General features: G+C 39.9%; 2 protein-coding genes across 3 annotated transcripts in view; one reads left to right on the top strand and one right to left on the bottom strand.

Moving 5' to 3' along the window:
• Positions 1–3,979, bottom strand: part of GSTCD (glutathione S-transferase C-terminal domain containing) — a 44,263-nt gene extending 40,284 nt beyond the window's left edge. Inside the window, exons 1-2 of the mRNA XM_058803797.1 lie at positions 3,952–3,979; positions 736–1,167 (exon numbers count right to left, since the gene is read on the bottom strand). Coding sequence (XP_058659780.1) covers positions 736–1,146 — 411 coding nt within the window. The 5' untranslated portion in view covers positions 1,147–1,167; positions 3,952–3,979. The remainder of the gene's footprint in view (positions 1–735; positions 1,168–3,951) is intronic.
• A 36-nt stretch (positions 3,980–4,015) lies between these two features.
• INTS12 (integrator complex subunit 12) lies at positions 4,016–20,883 on the top strand. Of its 2 annotated transcripts, none has more exons than XM_058803901.1 (8): positions 4,016–4,116; positions 5,345–5,498; positions 10,057–10,220; positions 12,056–12,202; positions 12,726–12,913; positions 16,683–16,842; positions 18,110–18,262; positions 19,941–20,883. In XM_058803901.1, the coding sequence occupies exons 3-8, from the start codon at positions 10,065–10,067 to the stop codon at positions 20,517–20,519; spliced, it is 1,383 nt and encodes a 460-aa protein (XP_058659884.1). In that variant the 5' UTR covers positions 4,016–4,116; positions 5,345–5,498; positions 10,057–10,064; the 3' UTR covers positions 20,520–20,883. The 2 variants fall into 2 exon arrangements, with proteins under 2 accessions (XP_058659884.1, XP_058659885.1); XM_058803902.1 differs by lacking the exon at positions 4,016–4,116 and adding an exon at positions 4,922–5,092.
• The last annotated feature ends 383 nt before the right edge of the window (positions 20,884–21,266 follow it).

Here is a 21,266-nt window from a genome sequence, read left to right as displayed (position 1 = left end):
TTAACAGCTCACACTCTACCTGAAGGCCAGTCACGAGTGGAAATCTTTAAGGGTCTATGCTGAGGCCTATCCCATTTCATCATCTTTACCTGGAGGGGGAGATGGAATACACTCCCATCAAGGATGATAGGGAATTGAGAAGAGCAGACAACAAATTCCCAACAAACTCCAAGGTAGAGCTGCTATTCACATGAGTCTGCACAGACTAGAGAATGAGCTGAGAGGAACTGATGTGAAACTCAGAATATCCCACATCTAGGAGGGATTTATCCCCTGGAATGGTACAGGCTAGGGACTGACCACCTGGCCAGGTAGCCACTCTGCTGAAAAGACAGTGGACAACCTGGTGAGGATAAACTAAACAAAAGCCACCTTGACAGTGAAGGGAAACGATATATCATGCTCTTGAAATCAAAATCAGCGAGAAATTAGGTATTTCTTAGTTTACTTCAAATTTTATAACTCATTTATACTGCTAGACATGAAACAAAGATCTGACCTACTTTTTAACATTAGGGTTCTTTTTGTGCTGCTAAAAAGTAGTATCTTCAAAATAATTATTTTTCATCTTTATGCCAAAATACAAGTACTTCTCCATAGAGAAAATTGCATTTTCTAAGCAAATAATACTTTACTAAAAGAACTTACTTGACATCAATATTAAGAGTCTACTTCAGAGCATTTAATGCTTATTAAAAAAACCAATCAATGTATCTAAGAGAGAGACACACTCACTTCAGCACAGGCTTTTAAGCAGGTCTTCTTAAAGCCCAAGAGTTCCAAAACCTCCTTTCTAGATGGATCTGCCTCAAATGTTTTCTGTATTATATGTCTTAAGACCACAGAAAGCCCAGCTCGGCAGAATTTGTCATCTTTCACGACAACAGCAGGCAAACTGCAGCTCTGCACAACCACTGGAAGCTGACACCTGGAGATTAAGTGGATCTCAAGGTCCCCAGCGAGGTTTTTCGTCACACACTGATCACCCACATCTTCACCAGTCGGCACTAAGAAAACTTTAAACAGTTTGCAGTCACAGTAGGACAGCAAAAACAGTGAGATAGATGTATGAAGAGGGAAGATACTATCTCTGTACTGATGAGAAAAAGCCAAATATAAATGTTCTTCAGCGACATTATCTTTCATCTTCTTACTGAGATGAAGTTCCTGAAATAGAAATCAGAGTATGACATCCATAAAAGAATATAGAATAAAAAAAAATTTAAATCACTGGTTCTTTCACTATCTACTACAACTGATTTTAACATAAGTCACTACTAAAGACATCCAGCCCAAATAACTGGAAGGCCCTTTCTGAGAGAAAAGAATGATTTCACATCTACACTGTCTTTTCACACACAAGATCATGGATAGGAAAACTACCTCTGTAAATATTTTTTTACATTTGAGCATATTTCTGACATCAAACAAAACCTAAAGAAAATGCTTAATTTTCAATTTCTAAGTGCATAAACATTTTAGACCAAGGCTTCCTTTTTTTTTTTTTACATTAAAACCTCCCACAATATTAACCATGCATTATTAAAAAAAGTTCCTGAGCACATATTCACAACAGTCAGTTCCCCAATACAACCATCTGTCTTTTTGTAACTGCTAAAAGGCATTTATAGCAGGTGTTTAGGCCATGGGAAATAATGTTGGTTTCTGTATTAAAAATTAATCTAGAGTTGGGTGAGATAATGACTGAAGGACTCATAAGTAAATAAACATTCATCCCACGATACTACATGAACACCTCAAACACACAACTACTTTAAAGCAGTCCAATTCACCAGTAGCAGAGCTGAAGAATCTTCTCAGTATATTAAAAACTCAAATTAATCCTCCTTAAAGTGGGATGAAAGCTACATTTTTCCTACTAAGTATTCCATAGGAGTTTAACATAAGGCACTGATGCAGTAATTTTTCTGCTCCATCACTCAGCAGAATTGCCCATTACCTGAGAGATGACAGGTGGCACTGAAAAGCCACAGACACTAGATGGCCCTCTTAGCCCAAGTGACACAGAGCACAGCTCGAGCAGCGAGGAACAGAAATTTAAATGCTGCTGAGAGAGGCCAGAATAGGGTTTTATATACATATACATAAAGCACGAGTGACACTGGAACAGCATCACTCTTCCACATTACTGTCCAGATTAATAAAGCTTTGCACAATTACAATTGCTTGCATTTTTACAAATGCAAGCATTTTAAAATAAAATTTTAATTTGAAACACCTTGATTATTCAAATTTTTTTTCATGTAGATGTGTACATCACACTTACTACTTTGTATTACCTACCACAGGACCAAAACAAATTGCCCAAAAAGGGAGTGGAAGAATAAAATCAAGTCCACCTGACATTAAGAATACTAACGTCTGTTACAGTGACACATTTTTAAACCATTAAATGACAAGAACAGTGGCTCTGCTATGAGTACTGTTGCTTTTCTTTAATTAATACACTGCCACACAAAGAACAGGCCAGTACACAATGCCATACCTACTTTACCAAAAGATATTTTATTTGGGTGAATCTTGACACCATGGAAGTTGAGACAGACTCTATATCGTAAGTACACCTCTGTGGTAGAAATCATCCACAGAAGGCACTGCCAGAGAGGTAAATCAAGAAGAGTTACTGTCACCATAGTCACACCCATAGCTTGTAGCATTTAAACTCCTATTCTTAACTGCAGTATCTCTTTCAACACTAAAAAGTACTCTTATATGCATTTGGGTTAATATTTTTGTTCTCCATGTGAACTCAAAGAACTCACAAGTCCATCTTTTGCTGGGCATGCAAACCACTCAGACATACACATTCATTCCTCACTCAATTTTTTTTTTCTAGTTGATGTTCCTGGACTCAATGAGGTATTTTGGTCATTTTCATGCTATGCAAAATGGCTAAATATTTTGGTAAAAAGCAAAAGCAGATGCAGACATACACAATAAAATAAAATGTGCGATACAGAACTAACCAAATCTAATAAGACATTGCACTATTCGCTCACAGTATTTTTCTCAGCACTTTTTTCTCTAATTAGACCATAAATTCTGCAAGAAGAGATAGATTTTTATTCTATTAGCCATATTTACAGTAGCCACTGTTTGAAAGAGGGAAAGTGAAAAGCAATGATCAATACAGGATTTACACCAAAACTTAAAAGACAAACATAAATAATGTTGCCTACCTTTGGTATAAATGACACCTACTTAAAAATTATAAATATTATGTAAGTGTAACTTTCACTAGCAGTGCTGTTTTTTACCACTTTCTTTTCCCTTTCAACATGCACTAAACAATAGTTAACTAAGTTTCACTCAGCTGCCCTGTTAACAACATAATAAAGAAAAACACTGCTTTAAAAACAAGCGTTGCCCATAAAAATTACAGACAAATAAATAAATACATAAACATCCTCTTCCTTTTAGTCCCTGAAAAAAGTTCCTATTAATTGATTACTGTACAGTAAAACGAAACTTTTGTTAAGCAGGCGCGTTAGAATTCGAGAAATGTTTAATACAACGCCACTTCAAAACGCGACAAATATTTAACTTAGTGCAAAGCATTATTTGTGCTTTAAGGCACACAACTTGAGAGCCTAGAGTTATATTTCTATCCAAGACGATTCATTTACTGGATGCGTCCCCCTGCATAGAAGGGGGATGCACAGAAGAGCTTCGGACCCGAGCTTCAGGCAGTTCTAGGAATGAAGTGGAAGTTGGGGACGGCTCTGGAGAGCCAGACGCGGACGGGACCCGGGGGATGGAGCCGGGACTCCGGGGGACAGCACCAAACCAGGGCGCCCTCGCAGCCCTGCTCGCTAAAGGCTCTGCTCCCAGCTGCTCTCGGTACCCAGGCAGCGCTGACAAACCATTCCCGGGACTTTGCCACCACCACCTTCCCTACATCCTGCCCTTTCTCCCGCTCCTTTTCCTTACCCCGGCCCGGCCGCTTCCGCCCCGGCTCCGCCCCTTCCTGCGCCGCCCCGGCCCGCACGCACCGCCCGGAACTGCCGCCCGCCGCCCGCGCTGCGCGGGGACTGCGGTGGCGGCGGACCTGCCGGGGCGCCTTCCTCCTCCTCCTCCTCCTCGTTCTCGTCTCCGGTGAGACACCAGCGGGCGGGAAGAGGGGACTTGAGAGGAGGAAGAGAGAGGATCGGGAAGAGGAAATTTGGGGGAAGGAAGAGGGCGATTGGGAGGAGGCAGAGAGCGACTGGGAGGATGAAGGAAGAGGGGAGCTGAGAGAGGGAAGAGGGGGTTTGGCCACAGGAAGAGGGAATTTTGGGGTTGGGAGGGGAAGAGGGGCTTGGGAGGAGGCAAAGGGGATTTGGGAGCGGGAGGAGGCGTTAGGGACAAGAAAAAAGGGGCTGGGAGAGGACAGTAAGGGTGAGTTCGGGTGGGAGAAATTGTGTGTTTGGCAGGAGGGAGGAAGAGGGAGCCCTCAGGCACACCTGGCCGCTCTTGCCCTCGGGCCGGGTGAGCTCTGGGGGTCCGGGGGCCCGGAGGGAGCGGCGGCCGCGCTGTCCCTGTGGGACACGGCGGTGCCAAGGGACGGCCCCTCCTGGGCACACGTCTCTGTGGGGCGATAATGGTTGTAGCAGGGTGGTACATTTTTTTTTTTTTGAGAGGCCTTCCCTTCGCTGGTAAAAGGAAATCCCGGGGAGAAATTTGCAGCGAGTAGGTTGCGGAGGGTCACGTCGTGGCTTTGGCGTAGCTGTTTCAGAAATTTAACTAAAGTTTGCTTCTCTCTCTGAAAAATTACCAGGAGGATGATATCTAGGAATTTGTACACTTGATAAGTTTCAGTGTGGACGTTGAGTATTGCAAAGGTGAAAACAGTAGTGGGGGTGTACTGAATTAACCAGTGGCTTAAGCCAATGAGTAGTGATGTGTTTAAACACCTTCAGGTCCATTTTCTGCAGGATGTTGAAGCTCAGTGGTAGCAGGGCTTAACAAATCTCAGTGGTGCAGGTACAGTGATCACAAAATATCCTGAGTTGAAAGGCACTCACAAGGATCATGCCATTTATCAGGAAAAGGATTCACAAGGAAAATACGTCGCCACTGCTGCGTGGAACAGGTGTGTTAGTGACAGCAGAAAGAGAGAAGGGTCAACTAGTTGATGTCTTCTTTGCCACAAACTTGACCTGTAAGTTGTCCCAAGGCCTTTTACCACAAGGCAGAGCTTAAGGAGAGGAGGAACTACAAGTTGTGGAAGAGGATTGAAGCGGGATTGTTTCCCTGATAAGTCCATGGGCTGGGGTAGACTGCATTCAAGGGTGCCATCAACTGACAGTGTCTTCACAAAGCTGCTTTCTATCGTCTATTAAAGGCCATGAAACTGAGGGAGATCCCAAAGACTGGAGAAAGGCAAATCTTATCTTCATAAAGGGCAAGAAGGACAAGCAAGAGAACAACAGACTGATCAGCCTCATTCCTTCCTGCTGAGGAGGTATTGTGGAGGAAGCCATTTGTGGCATAAGAAGGTAAAAACTGGGCATAGCCAGATCTACCAAGCATAAATAATGCCTGATCAATTTGCATGTCCTCTGTGACTAAATAGCTAGATCTGGAGGTGGAGGGAGTGTTGGATACCATCTGCTGATGGCTTAGGGGGATATAGTGGGAGCTTTAATTTTCCTGAAGATATTGTTGGAAAGATAGAACCAGTCTTTGTACTCCCATGCACATTGGGAGAAGGAGAGACAGCACAACTTAAAACCTTCAGCTCAAAGCAAGGAAATGAGGACAGTGAGGCAATGGGACAGGTTGCCCAGAAAGATTTGTGCATTCCTGTCTTTGGAGATTTGCAGGATCCAGGTAGAAAAGTCCTGAGCAAGCTGGTCTGAATTCGGTGTTGACTTTGCATTGAACAGGAGGTTGCAGAGGGTGACCTTGTGGGTTCCTTCCACAAGGCATGATTCTGTAATCCTGAAATAATTTGCTGTTTTTGTGGAGAAAACAGCAAATATAGGGCATTAGTGTAATTTTTAAAATATTGGATAAGCTGGTTACAGTGATATTGATTGGAATACTAATTTAAAAGAACACTATGTTCTACAACTATATGTTGTAGAATAGAATGTAAAATTAAGGATGCCAGTACTAGTAACTCCATAGCAGGAGATCTTATACGTGTCTTAAAAGAGTCTTTGAAGATGATGACAAGGAAATTAGAACTGATTAATACAATTGTTCTCATTAATACAGTTATCCAGACTACTGAAGTGCGTGAGTTTTGAAATGTCCCTTGTGGAAAGTTACTGAGAAATTATCCTGTCATAAATCAAGTGCTGATTAAGATACTTAAGTAGCAAAAACTGAAAATAGAAGTTCATTTTTTTTCTTCTTTTAAGATTTTCCTTGATCTACTTTGTTAAGACTCATCAGGTCTGAAAGTGACCTGTAAGAGGCATCATTGGTAAATAAGCAAAATATGCCACTGTCACTTGTTAATAGATGTAGTCAGGAAGGAGGTAAATTCTGAGGAACAAAAGGATCCAAAGTGACAGGAAAAAGTGAATTTATTATATGGTAGTAAATGAAAAGCAGTGCAGTGAGCGTGTTGGAAGGAATTATAAGCTGCTGATTCATGTGACTGTGTTTTAAAGTAACTGCTATAGGTTTTGAAGGTAGCTGAAAAGGATATGTGAGTGAAAGGCCTTTTAATCATAAGTGACAGTGAAAAATAAAAATATTGATGAGTCTATAAAAGGATGACATAATAGCAGAAGTCCGTAATAGCATTGCAATGTAAATAGAAGAGGTGTACTTTCTTGGAAAAACATCTTTAATAGTACACCTGCCTCAAAAAATAATAGGAATAGGAGCTCAGAAACAAATGGTTGAAAATATGACCATATCTGAAAATATAATGGAAGTAGATCCATTTGGCTGCAAGTTATGGTGAATAAGATAACACATGGGCAGGTATGCAAAACAGTAGATGGCAAATGAATGAAAAAAAAGAAGAGGGCTCCTACACCCTATAAATCTAGTAAGTTTTAAATTGGAAGACCATGTATTCTGTAGAGTGCACAGTTAAGATTGATTGTTTTTGGCAGAAGACAATAGTATATTTGAAAAATGAAAGAATGCTAAACTTCTTGGGTGTTTTAAGAATAACAACTCACTGAATGACATCTATGTTTCCCCATAGATTTAAATCACTTAGAATAGCCCACCTTGGGAGGTAACAGAAACCTATGGTGAGAAATGTGCTTTTAGAGTTAGGCTGAAGGATGTGCTTGCTTGGTGCAAAACCTGTTCTGCTCAGGGTTCAAGGGTTTTAACACAGCCCTCTGATCTCACAGCTCATTATCAATCTAATGCAGAAAAGACAGTGTCATACTCACTCTTTTCTAAATAGCATTTTAATTTTTATTTCCTATACGAAGGTTCCACTTCAAGAAGAAAGTCAAGGAGGTCTGTCTTACAGAATAGCCTGTGGCATCATCAGTGAAACACTCTGCTGTCCTTGTCTCAAGGTTGTCACATTGCTGTATGCTGATGTGACTGGCAGAGGAGAAGTTTGTGCATGAAAACATTAATGACTGAAATTGGATCTTAGGTTTATAAGTGTCAGTCCACTGTTTGATACTAGAAAACAGTTTGAGCTGTGAACATCTGGAAAGGGCCACTACCAAAAGCAATCATTTGCCTTTTGTACCAGGACAGACATTGTTAGTAACCTGTTTGACAACAGTGTTATTATGGTCCCATAAGGAGAGCATAATTAGCAATTTGCTTTTTTCAGATGATGCTGTTTTTAAGACAGTTAGTGATGTGTTAATTTTTCCATTGAATATACTTCCCTTCTCTAACTCAGTAATAGGTTTTTTAAATTTGGAAATACATTCCTAAACTGAGCATACTTTAACTGTTTACTAAGCCCACTTTCCTCTCTTCTCATGAGCAATTTCTTGTGATATCTTGGTCGTAAGTGTAGTAGCCTGGGACATTATAATTGTCCTCAAGAACAGAGAAAGAACTGCTGTAATTACATAGCAAATAAAGGAATAAGTGTGGAGAACCCTTTTGAAATTTGGGGTTTAACAGTTCCTTTCAATATATGTCTTTAAAAAGCTAGAGCTAGAAACAAATCTGGGAAGTGTTACCTTCAGAGAGATGAAAATTGAATTATGTTTACATTTATTCTCAAAATATTAGAGAATGGCTGTGAATGGCTGCCCGTTTCTCATGTACACAAGTATATATTCCTACTAGAATTCCTCTTTTGCTCAGAGAAGAACTTGAAGGATTTTTTTAACAGGGAGTTCTACAAAATTTCTGAAATTAGTGTTTCGATTCTGAGGTTTTCATTCAACAGAGGGTTTAGCAGAGTCCCGATTTAAGTGTGTGGTGCTGACACTTGGAAGGCATGTTCACAGAACAAAGAAGTGTGGGACATAATCTACCCACAGATCTCAAGAGCAGCCTGAACGTTTATCAGAGGTAGATGAACAAAGAAAAGAGGGTATGTGCTCCCTGTGCTCTGTGAATTCACTTTTTGTCATCATCAGACAGAGACCGAATTGCCGGGACAGGGCTTGCGCTGCAGTCTGTGCTTGATCAGTGGCACAGCCGAGTAGCTGGTGGGTAGCACTGCCTGGCAGAAGTTCTGTGGCCACCAGAAAATGATTTGTCAAGTAGCAAAGATTAAGGAGGAGAGAGGAAGCTCTTGAAGAGCTTTCTTAACTCTCTGCTGGGTCCATTGATAAAATGCCTATGAAGTTCTGTATGTTGAACTCCTTGATGATCTCAGTCAAGCGATTCTCTGGTGTCTCGTGAAAGCTCAGCATGAGATAAAGGTTCCTGGGGACTTGTAGGCAGGTGTGGAGGGAGCAGCCTGCCAGTGCTGGTGTTCTGGCCAGAGAGGTAACAGTTCACTGCCATGAATATCAAAAGGAATTAATCAGACAGAACCTTAGAAGCTTCAGATGAAAAAGCTGTCCAGACAGTGCTTTTGATGAAAGAACTCATGAAAGGTTTTTCAAGAATGTCTTCTAGATTATTGTAGGTAAAAACCCAAACCCACAAACATCTTGATGTGTTTTAAATGAGACCTAAAGGGACAATAACACTTCTCATACATTTTTAGAAAAGATCAGGAAACTTCCCATGTTATTTCTTAAATTATTGTTATTTACTGATTTAAGTTAGCTATCGATCTTTGTAGGAACAATTTCTGATGTAAATTCCTTAGAGTTTTTTAAAGAAATTAATACAGTGCTCCAGAGTGCAGGAATATATTGCTATGAGGCAAAGAGTTTTTTAAAGTAATTTTAACATTTTCCTCAGTTTATTCTATTTCCATGGACACTGTGGCATCTCACAGCTCTGGATAGTCATTTTATGACATTACACTTAGACTGTCACATGAGTATGTGAATAGGTCACAATCTGAATTACAAATCTTTTCACTGTTTCAGCTAAATTTAGGAATGTATTTTTCAGCTATTTTTTATATTTATATATATACATATATATATATATAAAATAATACACTAGCTGTTTATATCTTACATGCTACAATGAGCTGTTCTTTTCAGAAGTTTCAAAAGTTAATTTTTCTACAAGTAAGATTTTTCTTAGTTGCTCTTAAGTGATCAGCGAGTTAGAAATCACTGTATGTGCAAAAAGTGTTAGGGAGAAGGGTAGTGATTGCTTTTTTGAAGGTAATATTTATTTTTAATACTTTTCAATATTTTTATATATGAAATATCAATAATATGATATTATAAATATCATTATATGATAATTTTTTTCATTTATGTAAGTATGATGAGTTTCATTTCTGAATATCATATATGCCAGAGAATGAATTTGACATTTCAGATGTCCAGTCATATTCTAAGTTCTGAAGCACTGAAGTTCACAGCCATCTTTAGTGATAATTAATTCACATATAATCCTTGCTATGGTTTAATATAATTACATTTTAAAAAGAAAAGAAATCTTCTATTTGCCATATGCTGTTTGAATTATGCTCCATGTGAATAAAGTTGTCATTGTTTTTCGTTTTCCTTTTAACTCACATTGAAGACGCAACTATGGCTGCTACAGTGAACTTGGAGCTGGATCCCATTTTTCTGAAGGCCCTGGGCTTTTTGCACTCCAAGAGTAAGGACTCTGCTGAGAAGCTGAAAGCACTCCTTGACGAGTCATTGGCCAGAGGAACCGACTCCAGCTATCGTCCCTCTCAGAAGGTACTGGCGTTGGGCAGCATGGCTCCTTTCTGTGAGCCTTAATAAAGCTCCTGCTGGGCTTGGTCCCTCTCCTACAGCTGGGAAGTTAAAAGAGAATCAGAAGTTGAGGAAAAAGTAATCATGGAGTGTTCATATTCATCATTCCCCTTTTCCATACAACATAATCCTTTCAATTAATGGAAGTTAATGGGAAAAAATCTCTTTACCTTGTTGATCCACCAAGACTTAAAAGAGATATTCAGCATTATATCAGACATGCTGTGTCAGGTGCACTCAAATTTACATATTTCTGCAGTTACATTTCAGAGCTGAAAGTTCTTTAAGATATAGATTACATTTGCCACAGAGAAATAAGAAACAAAATACACTATTTACCAATAAAGCTGTATCTCTTTCCTTGAAATTCTGTTGATGAAGTCATAGGAGAAAACCCCAAATGGTTCAAAGCAGAAATTATTTGCAGGCTGAAACCATTGATGTCCAATGGACAAACATTACTTTTCATCTACTGAAAATCACTGAACACCTGCTAGAGAGAATATTTGACTGTGAGATGAGCGTATGGAAATAGCCAAGCGGGGACATCCTCGTGCTGCTGTGTATTGCCATATGGATAATGAGGTCTTGTTCTCCCCTAGGATGCCTGCATGTCAGCCTCCTGTGTTCTAGTGATGGGCTGTATGCTGATACATTTGCAATATTTCATTTCTACGTGTCTCCAAATATCTGAAAGGCACTAGTATGCACTGCTCAGCATACATCACGCTTTACTGTGTGGTCTAACTCCTTTCTGTTAACTCCCTGAAACCTAACACAGGTCTCAAAAGTCTCAGGTGCCCTTCATCTCAGAGCTCAAAAAAGAAACATGTGGTTTGAGGAGGAAGCAGGGAGCAGAATAATAGTGCAGAGAGGTTTGGGAAGCCAATTCTAATAACAACTTGGCTGGAAGTCACCTGCCCTCAGGTGAAACTGAAGCTCAGGCCAGAGGAAGAAGTCTTTCGTTCTCTTTTCAGTATATATCCAATATCAGCAGGACTGCAAAGGTCATGAAAAAAAGTACAAGCATTCTTTTCCTTGCATTTTCAGACTGCAGGGTGAATTTGTGGTTGACCATGAAATCCAAGAAGAGAGTAGGGAGCACAGGATTACCACAGTCAAGTCAAGGAACTTTGGGGGGCTGAAGCTCAGGGCTGAGGACCTGTCCCAGTATACAGCAGAGAATTGCTCCCATCTTACCAGCTGGGAGGGGTACCTTGTTCATGCCCATCAGTGTGACTGTCACTCATTTACAGGCTCTCCTGATTATTATCCATTTGCTGACACTAATGTGTCTTTAATGAGAACAATTGATTTCTGTTGATATCTAAATTTATTAATCTGATAGACAAATATGGACTGAGATTAAGAGGAGATCAATATTTCTCTCCATGAAGGAATGAATTATTGATGTCTGATTATATCAGCTGTTAGCTTGTGTTTTTAGCTTATATTGAATTTTGTCCCTAGAACTATCTGAAAATCCATGTTCATTACCTCTTTGAATTTTAAAAGCAGAAATGTCTCCTTTTTAATTGATGTTCCAAAGAGGATCTGTCTTTGGAAAAGGAGCACCTTTTCCTCAGAAAGGTGAGTGGTAAGGGAAGATTTTATTAATTCTCTGCAATTGTTGATGTAATACGAAAATATTTTAAGAAATGGTTTTTTTTATATAGAAAGTGTATATGTAGATCCGTGTTGTATGGCATATTGTTTGCCTGTCCTGTTATCTCACTAATTGCAAATTAGGTAGGAACTGAACAGCAGAATTTGGCTTCAAGTTTTGTTTCTGTTTCCAGGAAGTAGAGCAACCAAAAGTATCTGTCACCAAACCCATCAAGCAAGAACCTAAAGCTTCATCCAGTTTGCCTTCTGGCAACAACAATGGCAAGCCCACTGCATCAGAAAAGGTGAAAAAAGAAACAGAAAAGAGATCTGCAGATAAAGTAAGTTATTTTTGTTCTCTAGTGAAATAACTTGATTAATGAACTCAAAGGTGTTTTAGACAAAAGCTCCCCTTTTCAACTCCTCTTCAGCTCATCTAGCCTGTGAGTTACATGTGCCAGTCATGTTGCCATTTAGGCAATCTAATAAATGTCTTCTTGTAATTATTCTGTGATTATTTTTCCTGCTCATTGTGGGGAGATTGGACTTAAAGGATGCCTTCCAAACCATTCTGTGTTTTAAATCATAGGAGATTATGTCATAAAAGATTACTAAAATGTAGCAAGTTGAAATGTGACATTCCCAAAGCTTTTTCAAGGATTTTGAGGTGAAGTACAAAAAGGGAGCTTGAGCTTCTAGTTCATAAATATTTTGAAGAAAATGTGTAATTAAAGAAAATACATTGTGTGTATGCTGCATAAAGTACACCTTCTTATACTGCCAATAGAACTGTTCCATTTTAACTCATTTTAATAATCTGCTAGCTTGTTGCATTTTCACATTCTGTGTGTGTGTGTTTAACAGACGAAAGGGGATCCTGCTGAAGGAGCTGATGCACCAAAGAAGCCCAGGGTGGAGAAGCAGGAGGCTCGTTCTTCTCCTATTACAGTTCAGACAAGCAAGGATTTATCTATGCCTGATTTATCCAGCTTTGAGGAAACCAGTGCTGATGATTTTGCCATGGAAATGGGATTAGCCTGTGTTGTTTGCAGGTAAGTCAATATTGCTTCTTTCTAGCTAGGTGTAGTTACCTTTTTTTTTTAATCAAGTTAATGCTTCTCAAAGTTTTTATTCTGGAAACAACTTAATTGCTTAATATCCAAAATTGATAATGCATTTAAGGCTCCGTCATGAATAAAAATGGTTTCTTGAAAATGGAACTTTTAGAGAGTGAACCAGCTTTTCTTCTGCAGGAAAGGACAAGTGAAAATAAAACTAGGTAAGATGCAAAACCTATCATGACAAATACATTTTTCAATTATCGCAAAACAAAATATTAATGGCTAGGGATAAGTGTTTTTTTAAAAATCAGTTCTCATCTGAAAGTACTTTTAGGTGGTATTAATATGAGATCTGTATGTGTTGCTCTTCTTTTCCTAATCATTTGACATTAGTTTACACATAGCCATGTTTTATCAGCAAATATATCAGCAGTGAAGACAGGTTGTTTTTAGGTTCCAGTAAGGGCTCTAATTCTGGACTTATTAACATGGTACTAGCAGTTCATTTATTGTTAACAGATATGCAAAATACTTTTGAATAACTATCCCAGGATCAAATCACTCATACCAGGATTTTGTTTCACAGATCATTTATATCCTTGTTAGGCCCCAATGCTGCCAAAAGGAACAGTTTGGCTCTCCCAATTTTACCTCCCTCCCTGGACTGTTTATGGGGGGTATATTGCCAGTACAGTTTGTGATCAACTGAATCAGCCCCTGGATCAGCTCTCCACGTGGGTTTTTCTGTAGGTTTGGGATTCAGTCAGCTCAGTAAGAGTAAATGCTTATGCTGGCATGTGTGTGTAGAGCAAGGACAGAGAAGAGGCACAGGCCTTTTGGCAGCAGTATGTGTTTTAGCTCAGCTTGAGTTGGTTGGGAAGCATGTGCAATAATATTATTCTTTCATCATTTCCATGGTTATTCCTGTTGTGAAGATAGGGAGGTGCTGTCAGTGCACAGAGGATAAATGTCTGTAGTTACAGATGATTATACTGGTGACCAGTTGGGGTCCAATGGGATTTCATGTTACTCCCATGTGTTAGCTCAAATATTTAGTTTCTTGTTAGAAACATTGAAAAAGGAAGAAGTATCTGAACTTTACCTTTTTTAAATATCTGAACTTTACCTTTTTTCCTGCAAATTCCATTTTGGCTGTCTCCTAAAAGAGGCAAAGCCCCCTTCAGTGGTATGTTAAAATGCTACTAAAAATAGTAAGGTATTACCTTGTTTGGCAGAAGGGGATAATGAAGCTTCATTTATACAGTCTTGACTGCTGTGAATGATTAATTCTGTGTCTTCCCTGGCAAAGAAAAGCACTTGCAGGCATAATGAGAAATGCCTGCAAAGTAAAGAAACAGAAGAAAGGAAATGCAACTCCTGTGCCCAGTGTAGCCAAGACTTTGAAAGGCGCAGGCCAGAGACATGGCTCCATTAGCTGTTCCACAGTCCATGTTTATTTAACCTGGCTGCTGAAGCTTTGCTTCTACCCCTTCATGGTCACCAACGTGAGTGTTCCTGTAAAAGATGTATCTACCCTGGCTAACTAAAATATTTCTGATGCCAGACAGAGGGAGAAGCACTGCTGGGGAAGGAACAAGTCATTAGAGAGAGAGTGGCAACAATCACCCCAAGACTGGATTGTTTTCATTTTACATGGAACCTGCTGAAACAGATGTCATGTGGTTGTCTGTCTCCAGCTCACACTGGACTGGATGTTTTTCAGAGGACTTGTGCTTTCAAGTTCTGAGTCCAGCACATTGGTCAGACAGTATTCCTCTATTTATTGCACCCTTTTGGGCGTGAGCCAAAATAATAACATCCTGGTATGTTTTTAAAATTTTTATCTTGAGCCAAAATAATAACATCCCTGTACATTTTTAAAATGACATCTTTTAATAACTCAATCATTCAAACAGTTGTGAATGAAAACATGTCAAATTGCAGAGTAGGTGGAGTTCATAGCAAAAGAGTGTATATTTATATTGCTTAAGAAGGCAAGCTAACAAGAACCCAACTGTGGGTTCACAGATCCAAAAAAGTGCTTTTGAATGTTAACTATTCCTTTTTAGAGATGTAAAAACTAAAGCAGAGGCATGAAATATTTCTTCAAGATTTTCCAAGTGTCAAATGTATTTTCATAGTGATTAGGAGTAATTAGTATTGATGCCTGTGGTGTTTTTCTTCTTGTTCTTTTATATCAAGTTAGTTGTTCTTTTTTACTGAGTTAGGCATAAGGAGGGGAGGAAAATTAAAATAACTTCATTCTCTCCAGTACTTGTAGGCTGGGAAAAACAGGACAACTCACCAGTTATGAAGGCTCCTCACTGGCTCCTCAGTTGTACAAAGAAATACTACAGGAAATGCTACATGAAATTTGTAGATGATAGCGAAGTTTTCCTCCTAAAAAAATACTTTTAAAAGACTGGTTTGGAAACAACCACCTAATTTTCTATGAATACTTGTTTGTTTGGTTGGTTTTTGAAGGAAAAAATCATTAGGTTTATTACTTAGTAATCTAATAATTTAAAAGTAACTTGTTTCTGAGCATGAAGAGTTCATGGGTTTTTAATTAGTTGGGGGTTGGGTTTTGTATTTTTAAAGTAGGGTGAATCTCCCTCCTTGAGACTATTTGTTCTGATTCAGTTTATTTAGGAATAGAAACCAAACAAAACATCTTTTCAATATCCTGAATGTAAAATAATGGACGCTAGGATTTCAGAAAGGTTTCCCTTTCTGTTTTTAAGTAGCCTGTTTAAAAGAGAAATCTTTCTTAGAAAATGTTCCAGTACTTATATGGACAATACCTTCAGACTTTGTTTTTCTGTTATATAAAGAAATAAGGGATTACCTTTCCCCATGTATCTACAAATAGAGTTTCCATGGTTACCTGGGTACCTGCTCCTCGGGGATATGAGCAAAAGCAGCTTAGCAATTAAATAGCTTGATTTGTCATCTGAAAGGAGGAATCGTTAAGAAAATGATATTTGGGTAATTCACAGGCAGACTCCCAGCCATGTATATATCACTAATGTGTCATTTGTACAGCGTGATTACTTTCAGCAAGGCCCACACAAAATGAAGCCCTCATCACCAGCTTGCATGTTTGCTTCAAGGCAGGACTGCACAATTAATCCTTTCTATTCCATCTCTCCATGATTCTGGTATTATCTCAAATTCCACGTGTCTCTTTATGGGGTAGAGACCAAAGGGATGGCTAATAAAACATCTTCAAAGTAGCGTAGAGCTTGGGTGATGAGGCTTTTAAATTCTGCAGCAGAAAGCACTCCTACATGCTTGTCATTGAGAAATTATTTGTTCTTGAACTGTATTGCTCTGCAGCTGACAGCAAAATTACCCAAATGGAGACTGTCCCTCACATGCTATTATAATGAGGAAGTAATTGGTGTTCTGTGATGTATCCACAAAATGCCCAGGTGAACCAAAGCGGGCAAGACTTACATCTCTGCTCTAAAAATCAAACAGAGAAATCAAGACTGTCATATACACATGTTTAATAGAATGGAAGTCTTCAAATCTCTTGAAAAAAATTACCTTTAAAAAATACCAAATTTCTGAAATGTTAGTTAGGAAGAACTGATACAGGAGGAAAAGGAATACATTTGATTTGCCACAGGTAGAAAATATATGTGAAAGGAAAAATATTTTTATTTTTTATCTTAAGCCTTGCAAAATTTTCAACAATTGGATAATCCTTTAAGTGCTTTCTCCCATAATCTGTTCTTAACTATTTGCTCTGCAGGCAAATGACAGTTACTTTTGTGAATCAGCTAGTGGAGTGTCAGGAGTGCCATAATCTGTACCACCAGGACTGCCATAAACCTCAGGTGACAGACAAGGAAGTGAATGATCCTCGGCTTGTCTGGTACTGTGCCCGCTGTACCAGGCAGATGAAGAGAATGGTAGGAGTCACTTTTTTGTCTCGTGTGAGCACTGTTTGAATACAGCAGGCTATTTCTACTGTGTGAGAATATTTCCTGGGTTAGACAAGTCTTATGAAGCATGTTAGAGAACCATTTTTGTCAGCAGTGCTTCCCTTGCTGCAGCTGTGGTTTTTAATGTAGCATCTCAAAGAGTATTCTGTAATGCACTTCTTAAACAAAGCTTTTTAAAAATCAGGTGGCTGACGAAAAGTGAAATAGGATTGTTTCCTGCTTGGGAAGCAGAAGTTAAAACCTCTTATTTTTTTATTTCAGGTGATACTCAGCTTGTAGTAATAGCTCTACAGTTTGTTTTCTTTTGAGCTTTGGATATGAATGGTTCTTTTCCTGTAGGACAAGACTGCCAATTCCAGTCTGACATATTGAATGTTCTCAGGGTCAAAAATAAGCTGAGGGTAGCACATTCCGGTTTAAAAAAAATTTTTAAAAAAGCCTTTATTTTGATTTATCTGCATGACTGAACAGTATCCTACCAGATTCCCCCTCATCTCCTTATGAGAAAGAAACATAAGAGCTTTGGGTGCATGGAACACTAGTGACTTTAGTTCTGATGTTTTAAAATCACACCCAGAATACAGAAAAATACAGCAGAAAATGTGTTTTGAAACTGTTCTTTGATAATTGAGCAAGTGTTATCTGTTGAAATGGCTCCACTTAGAAACAAGGAAAGAGGGCAAAGTAAGATCCTGGCCTAGGATGTACCAACACTGACTGAAATATATGATTATTGTAATGATCTCCAGGCCTTTGAACTCAGAGATGTGTTTGCTTGAGGTCAGTTCCTGCACAGGGTAGCCAGTTTAGCCATTGAGCAGTTGCCTTCAGTATGACCTTTCCTTTTTTTGTTTTGGCATGAATTCTGCCATTTTGCCTGCCACTTCTTAGCAGGCTCTTGCAGCCTGCATCCCAGTACTGCTCACGTGTCTGTGCCTTGTTCCTGTAAAGGCCCAGTGCTTTCCTGCTCTCCAAGTGTCAACACTGCCACTCTTTCCACACTGAAATAGCAAGCTCTGTTCAGGATGCTTTTTGGCTGGGCCCTGGCCTCAGTACCATATCCAGCACATCTCCACATCCCCTGTTGCCTCAGTTCTCAGGGACCATTAAACCTGAGATTGTAAAGGCTAGATTGCAGTCTTCAAATGCTCATGCTTTTTGTTAACAGTCAAAACAGTCCATGTTATGTGGCCCATAACTTATTCAGGGTATTTTTATCCTACCACTTACACAGGCTCAGAAGACACAAAAACCACCTCAAAAACCAGCTCCTGCAGTGGTTTCAGTTGCACCAGCTTTGAAGGATCCATTGGTCAAGAAACCAGAAATCAAGTTAAAACCTGAGACCCCACCAGCTTTTCTAGCATTCAAGAGAACAGAAGTCAAGGTAATGTAGTTTAAATTTACCAGAGGAAGAGTTTGTTGCACTGCACAGATTAATAGGGTTTTTTCCCAATTAGACCAATCTTTCACATAAAATCCATAATTGAAAATTGTCATCAGTACCAGAGCATAGTAGGTTTGCATGAACATTGAAAGAATGGGGGGAAAAAACCTCACTTCATGTGTGGATGCCCCATCCCTGGAGGTGTTCCAGATCAGGCTGTGTGGGGCTCTGAACAACCTGGTCTGGGGGAAGGCATCCCTGCCTATGGCAGGGAGATTGGAACTAGATGATTTCAAAATCCTTTCCACAACCTGAACCATTCTGTCATTTGTGGATCATATAAAATGTGTCATTTGCTCTCTGTAGCCAAGTAACTTATGTGTATTTTGACACTTGGAAGGCTTTTTCTCATGGCAATAGTGGCACTGACAGTGCTGGGTTTACACTTGAATTTGATGATCTTGAAGGTCTTTTCTAGCCTAGATGGTTCTGTGATTCCATTGTAGTGAAAGTGTTGCTGACTCTGTGAGATTTAATTTGGGAGCTTCTTAAATATGGACTTTCCTGCCCAAACCATTCTGTGATTCTGTTCTTTGATTCTTTGTTGCTTCATGTTTCTGGTTTTCCTAGTTAAAATATTGTCAAAAAGTCAAAATGGTCAAAGGTGGTAAACCAAAAGCAGTGTAATAAATAACAGAGTAGTCTCATAAAGCATGACCCTTTCTTAGGAAAACACAGTTTTATCTGAAAATCAAAGCAATTATTAATGTGCTCAAAGCTCTGCCTGGATGCAAGCTGTCATGAATACTAGGATGGGTATTGCTCTAGTACTCATGCTTGTGAATGACTTTTTTCATATCAGCAGAGTTATTTATGTGCCTAAACAGGTTATAAGACCTGGGACCTGATTTCTTCCATCAACTTTACTGTTTAGAAGTTGTCTGGGTATACCATAAAAGAAGTGTTACTTGAATAGAGAGGTTTAGTTTTTGTTTTGACTCTGCCATTTGGTCTAACTCTGATTTAACATTTAACAACATATCATCCTCACCTGAAGCCTGAGGATTGTAGGATTTAAGGTGTGGGAAGTCAGAGCAGATAGCACAGTGCTTCACAGGCAAAGGGAACCCATGTTTGCAGAGTTTGTCTTTTGCAGTACCTGAATGGGAAAAGACTATAGGATAGTATTTCTTTTTTAATTCGGAGAAAGGAAACAGTTCAGATACTGCTACTTGGACGGTAAGACTGTAGTAAATGCAATACTTAATTGCTCAGTGTCTGATTTTTGTCTGAGCTTCTGTCAGCTTGTTGAAAAGTGACACCTGGTAACAACAGTAAGCAAATTAAAAAGAAGCCAAGTCACCACCTTTTATATAGTTCACAAATTTGGGCTTTTATTGTTTATGGAGGGATCCCAGTGCTGTGTGGTAGTCTGCTAAGTGTACAGATGAGAGGGGAGAAGGGATACTGTGTTCTGTGTGCCTGGAAGATTGAAAGTTGGCTGCACCTGGCATCCTTTCCTGTTCTTGTTAGTACTTTTCAGCTGTGGTGGCCAGTGATGAAATATTGTCCACTGGGTGTTCCTGGGAGGAGAACCGAATCAGAGGCTCAGTGTATTCCTGCTGTGATGTGTTACACAAATAGATGCTGCTATAATAAGAATGCTTATTTATTTTAGACCTCAGCAGCAGTTTCGGGGAACTCTGCCAGTACAAGCGTTTCCTCTTCAGCAACGAGTGGCCTTACAGGATGGGCTGCATTTGCAGCCAAAACCTCCTCTGCCAACCCATCCACTGCCAAGCTGGGATCGACAGCACAGAGTGCCGGCGGGAAGCCTGCAGCTTCTTCAAATAACCAGAAACCCGTGGGTTTGTCAGGGCTGGCGACTTCCAAGACGGGGCTGGGGGCCAAAATAGCTTCTGCCAACAACAGCGCGAACCCCGTGCAGCTGAAGCCTCCCCCGCCGCTGACCCTGGGCAAGACGACGCTGAGCCGCTCGGTGAGCAGCGACAACGTGAGCAAGGCGGGGCTGCCCAGCCCCAGCGGCGCCGCCCCCGGCACCGGCGGCGCGGCCGGCGGCGGCAACGGCAGCGGCGGATCCGGCTCCGCGGGCAGCAGCGCCGGCAAGGCCGCGGCCGACACCGGCAACCAGCCCGCGCCCCTCAAGGGCCCCACCTCGCAGGAGTCCCAGCTCAACGCCATGAAGCGGCTACAAATGGTTAAAAAGAAGGCTGCTCAAAAGAAGCTCAAGAAGTAGTCTGGCTGCTCGCTGATGTTGTTGTGTTCCGTGAGACAGCCCCTTGGTGTTGTTCTTAAAGGAAATCCCGCAGGTACTGGACTGAAAGAGGTTAAATCAGGGAAGCCCAAACCTTATGTAATACAGAAGGTCAAACCTTTATAATTCTGGTATTCCTTCTGCCTTTCCAAATCTGTGAATTGGATATGTTAGAGGAATTCGTTATTACATGCTCCTGGTTTTGTAGCTCAAAGCACTGAAACTTGAAACTGAAGATGTTGGGTATTTTTTAATATTAAAACTCCCACATTTGTGTAGATACTTAATAAATTGAACTTGCTGAAACCATCATTCTTAAATGCTAATAATAAAATTATTATTAATCTGGGAAGTCATTGCCACTCTTCTTTCACCCCATATTCCAATACTTAAAATGCTTCAGATGTTTAATATTGTGCAGAACTTATTGCCTCAAATTATAAAGCTTGTTAGAGGAAAAAATAATTTCAAAATCTAACTGTTTGACAACAGTATATTTAGATTGAGATTTTTGGTTTGGCAGTTTGCTAAATTGACCTGTTTTGGTTTTATACAGTGAGAAACTTCAACTAAAAAAACAGAAGAAATTCAAAACTGTCTTCAAGTTTTCTTAAAATGTAGAGAACTGTCCTGTATTTGAGAAGTATCAGGTACTCCAGCTCTCCACTGTTACCCTGATCTGTTCTTCGTGGTTTGTGCTCCCTCTCTTCATCCCAGCAGCTCCAGGTT

This window comes from Ammospiza caudacuta, chromosome 4, assembly GCF_027887145.1.
Source record: "Ammospiza caudacuta isolate bAmmCau1 chromosome 4, bAmmCau1.pri, whole genome shotgun sequence".
NCBI classification, from domain to species: domain Eukaryota; kingdom Metazoa; phylum Chordata; class Aves; order Passeriformes; family Passerellidae; genus Ammospiza; species Ammospiza caudacuta.
The sequence above is the reverse complement of the archived record's forward strand: the minus strand, read 5'-3'. Positions and strand labels throughout refer to the sequence as shown.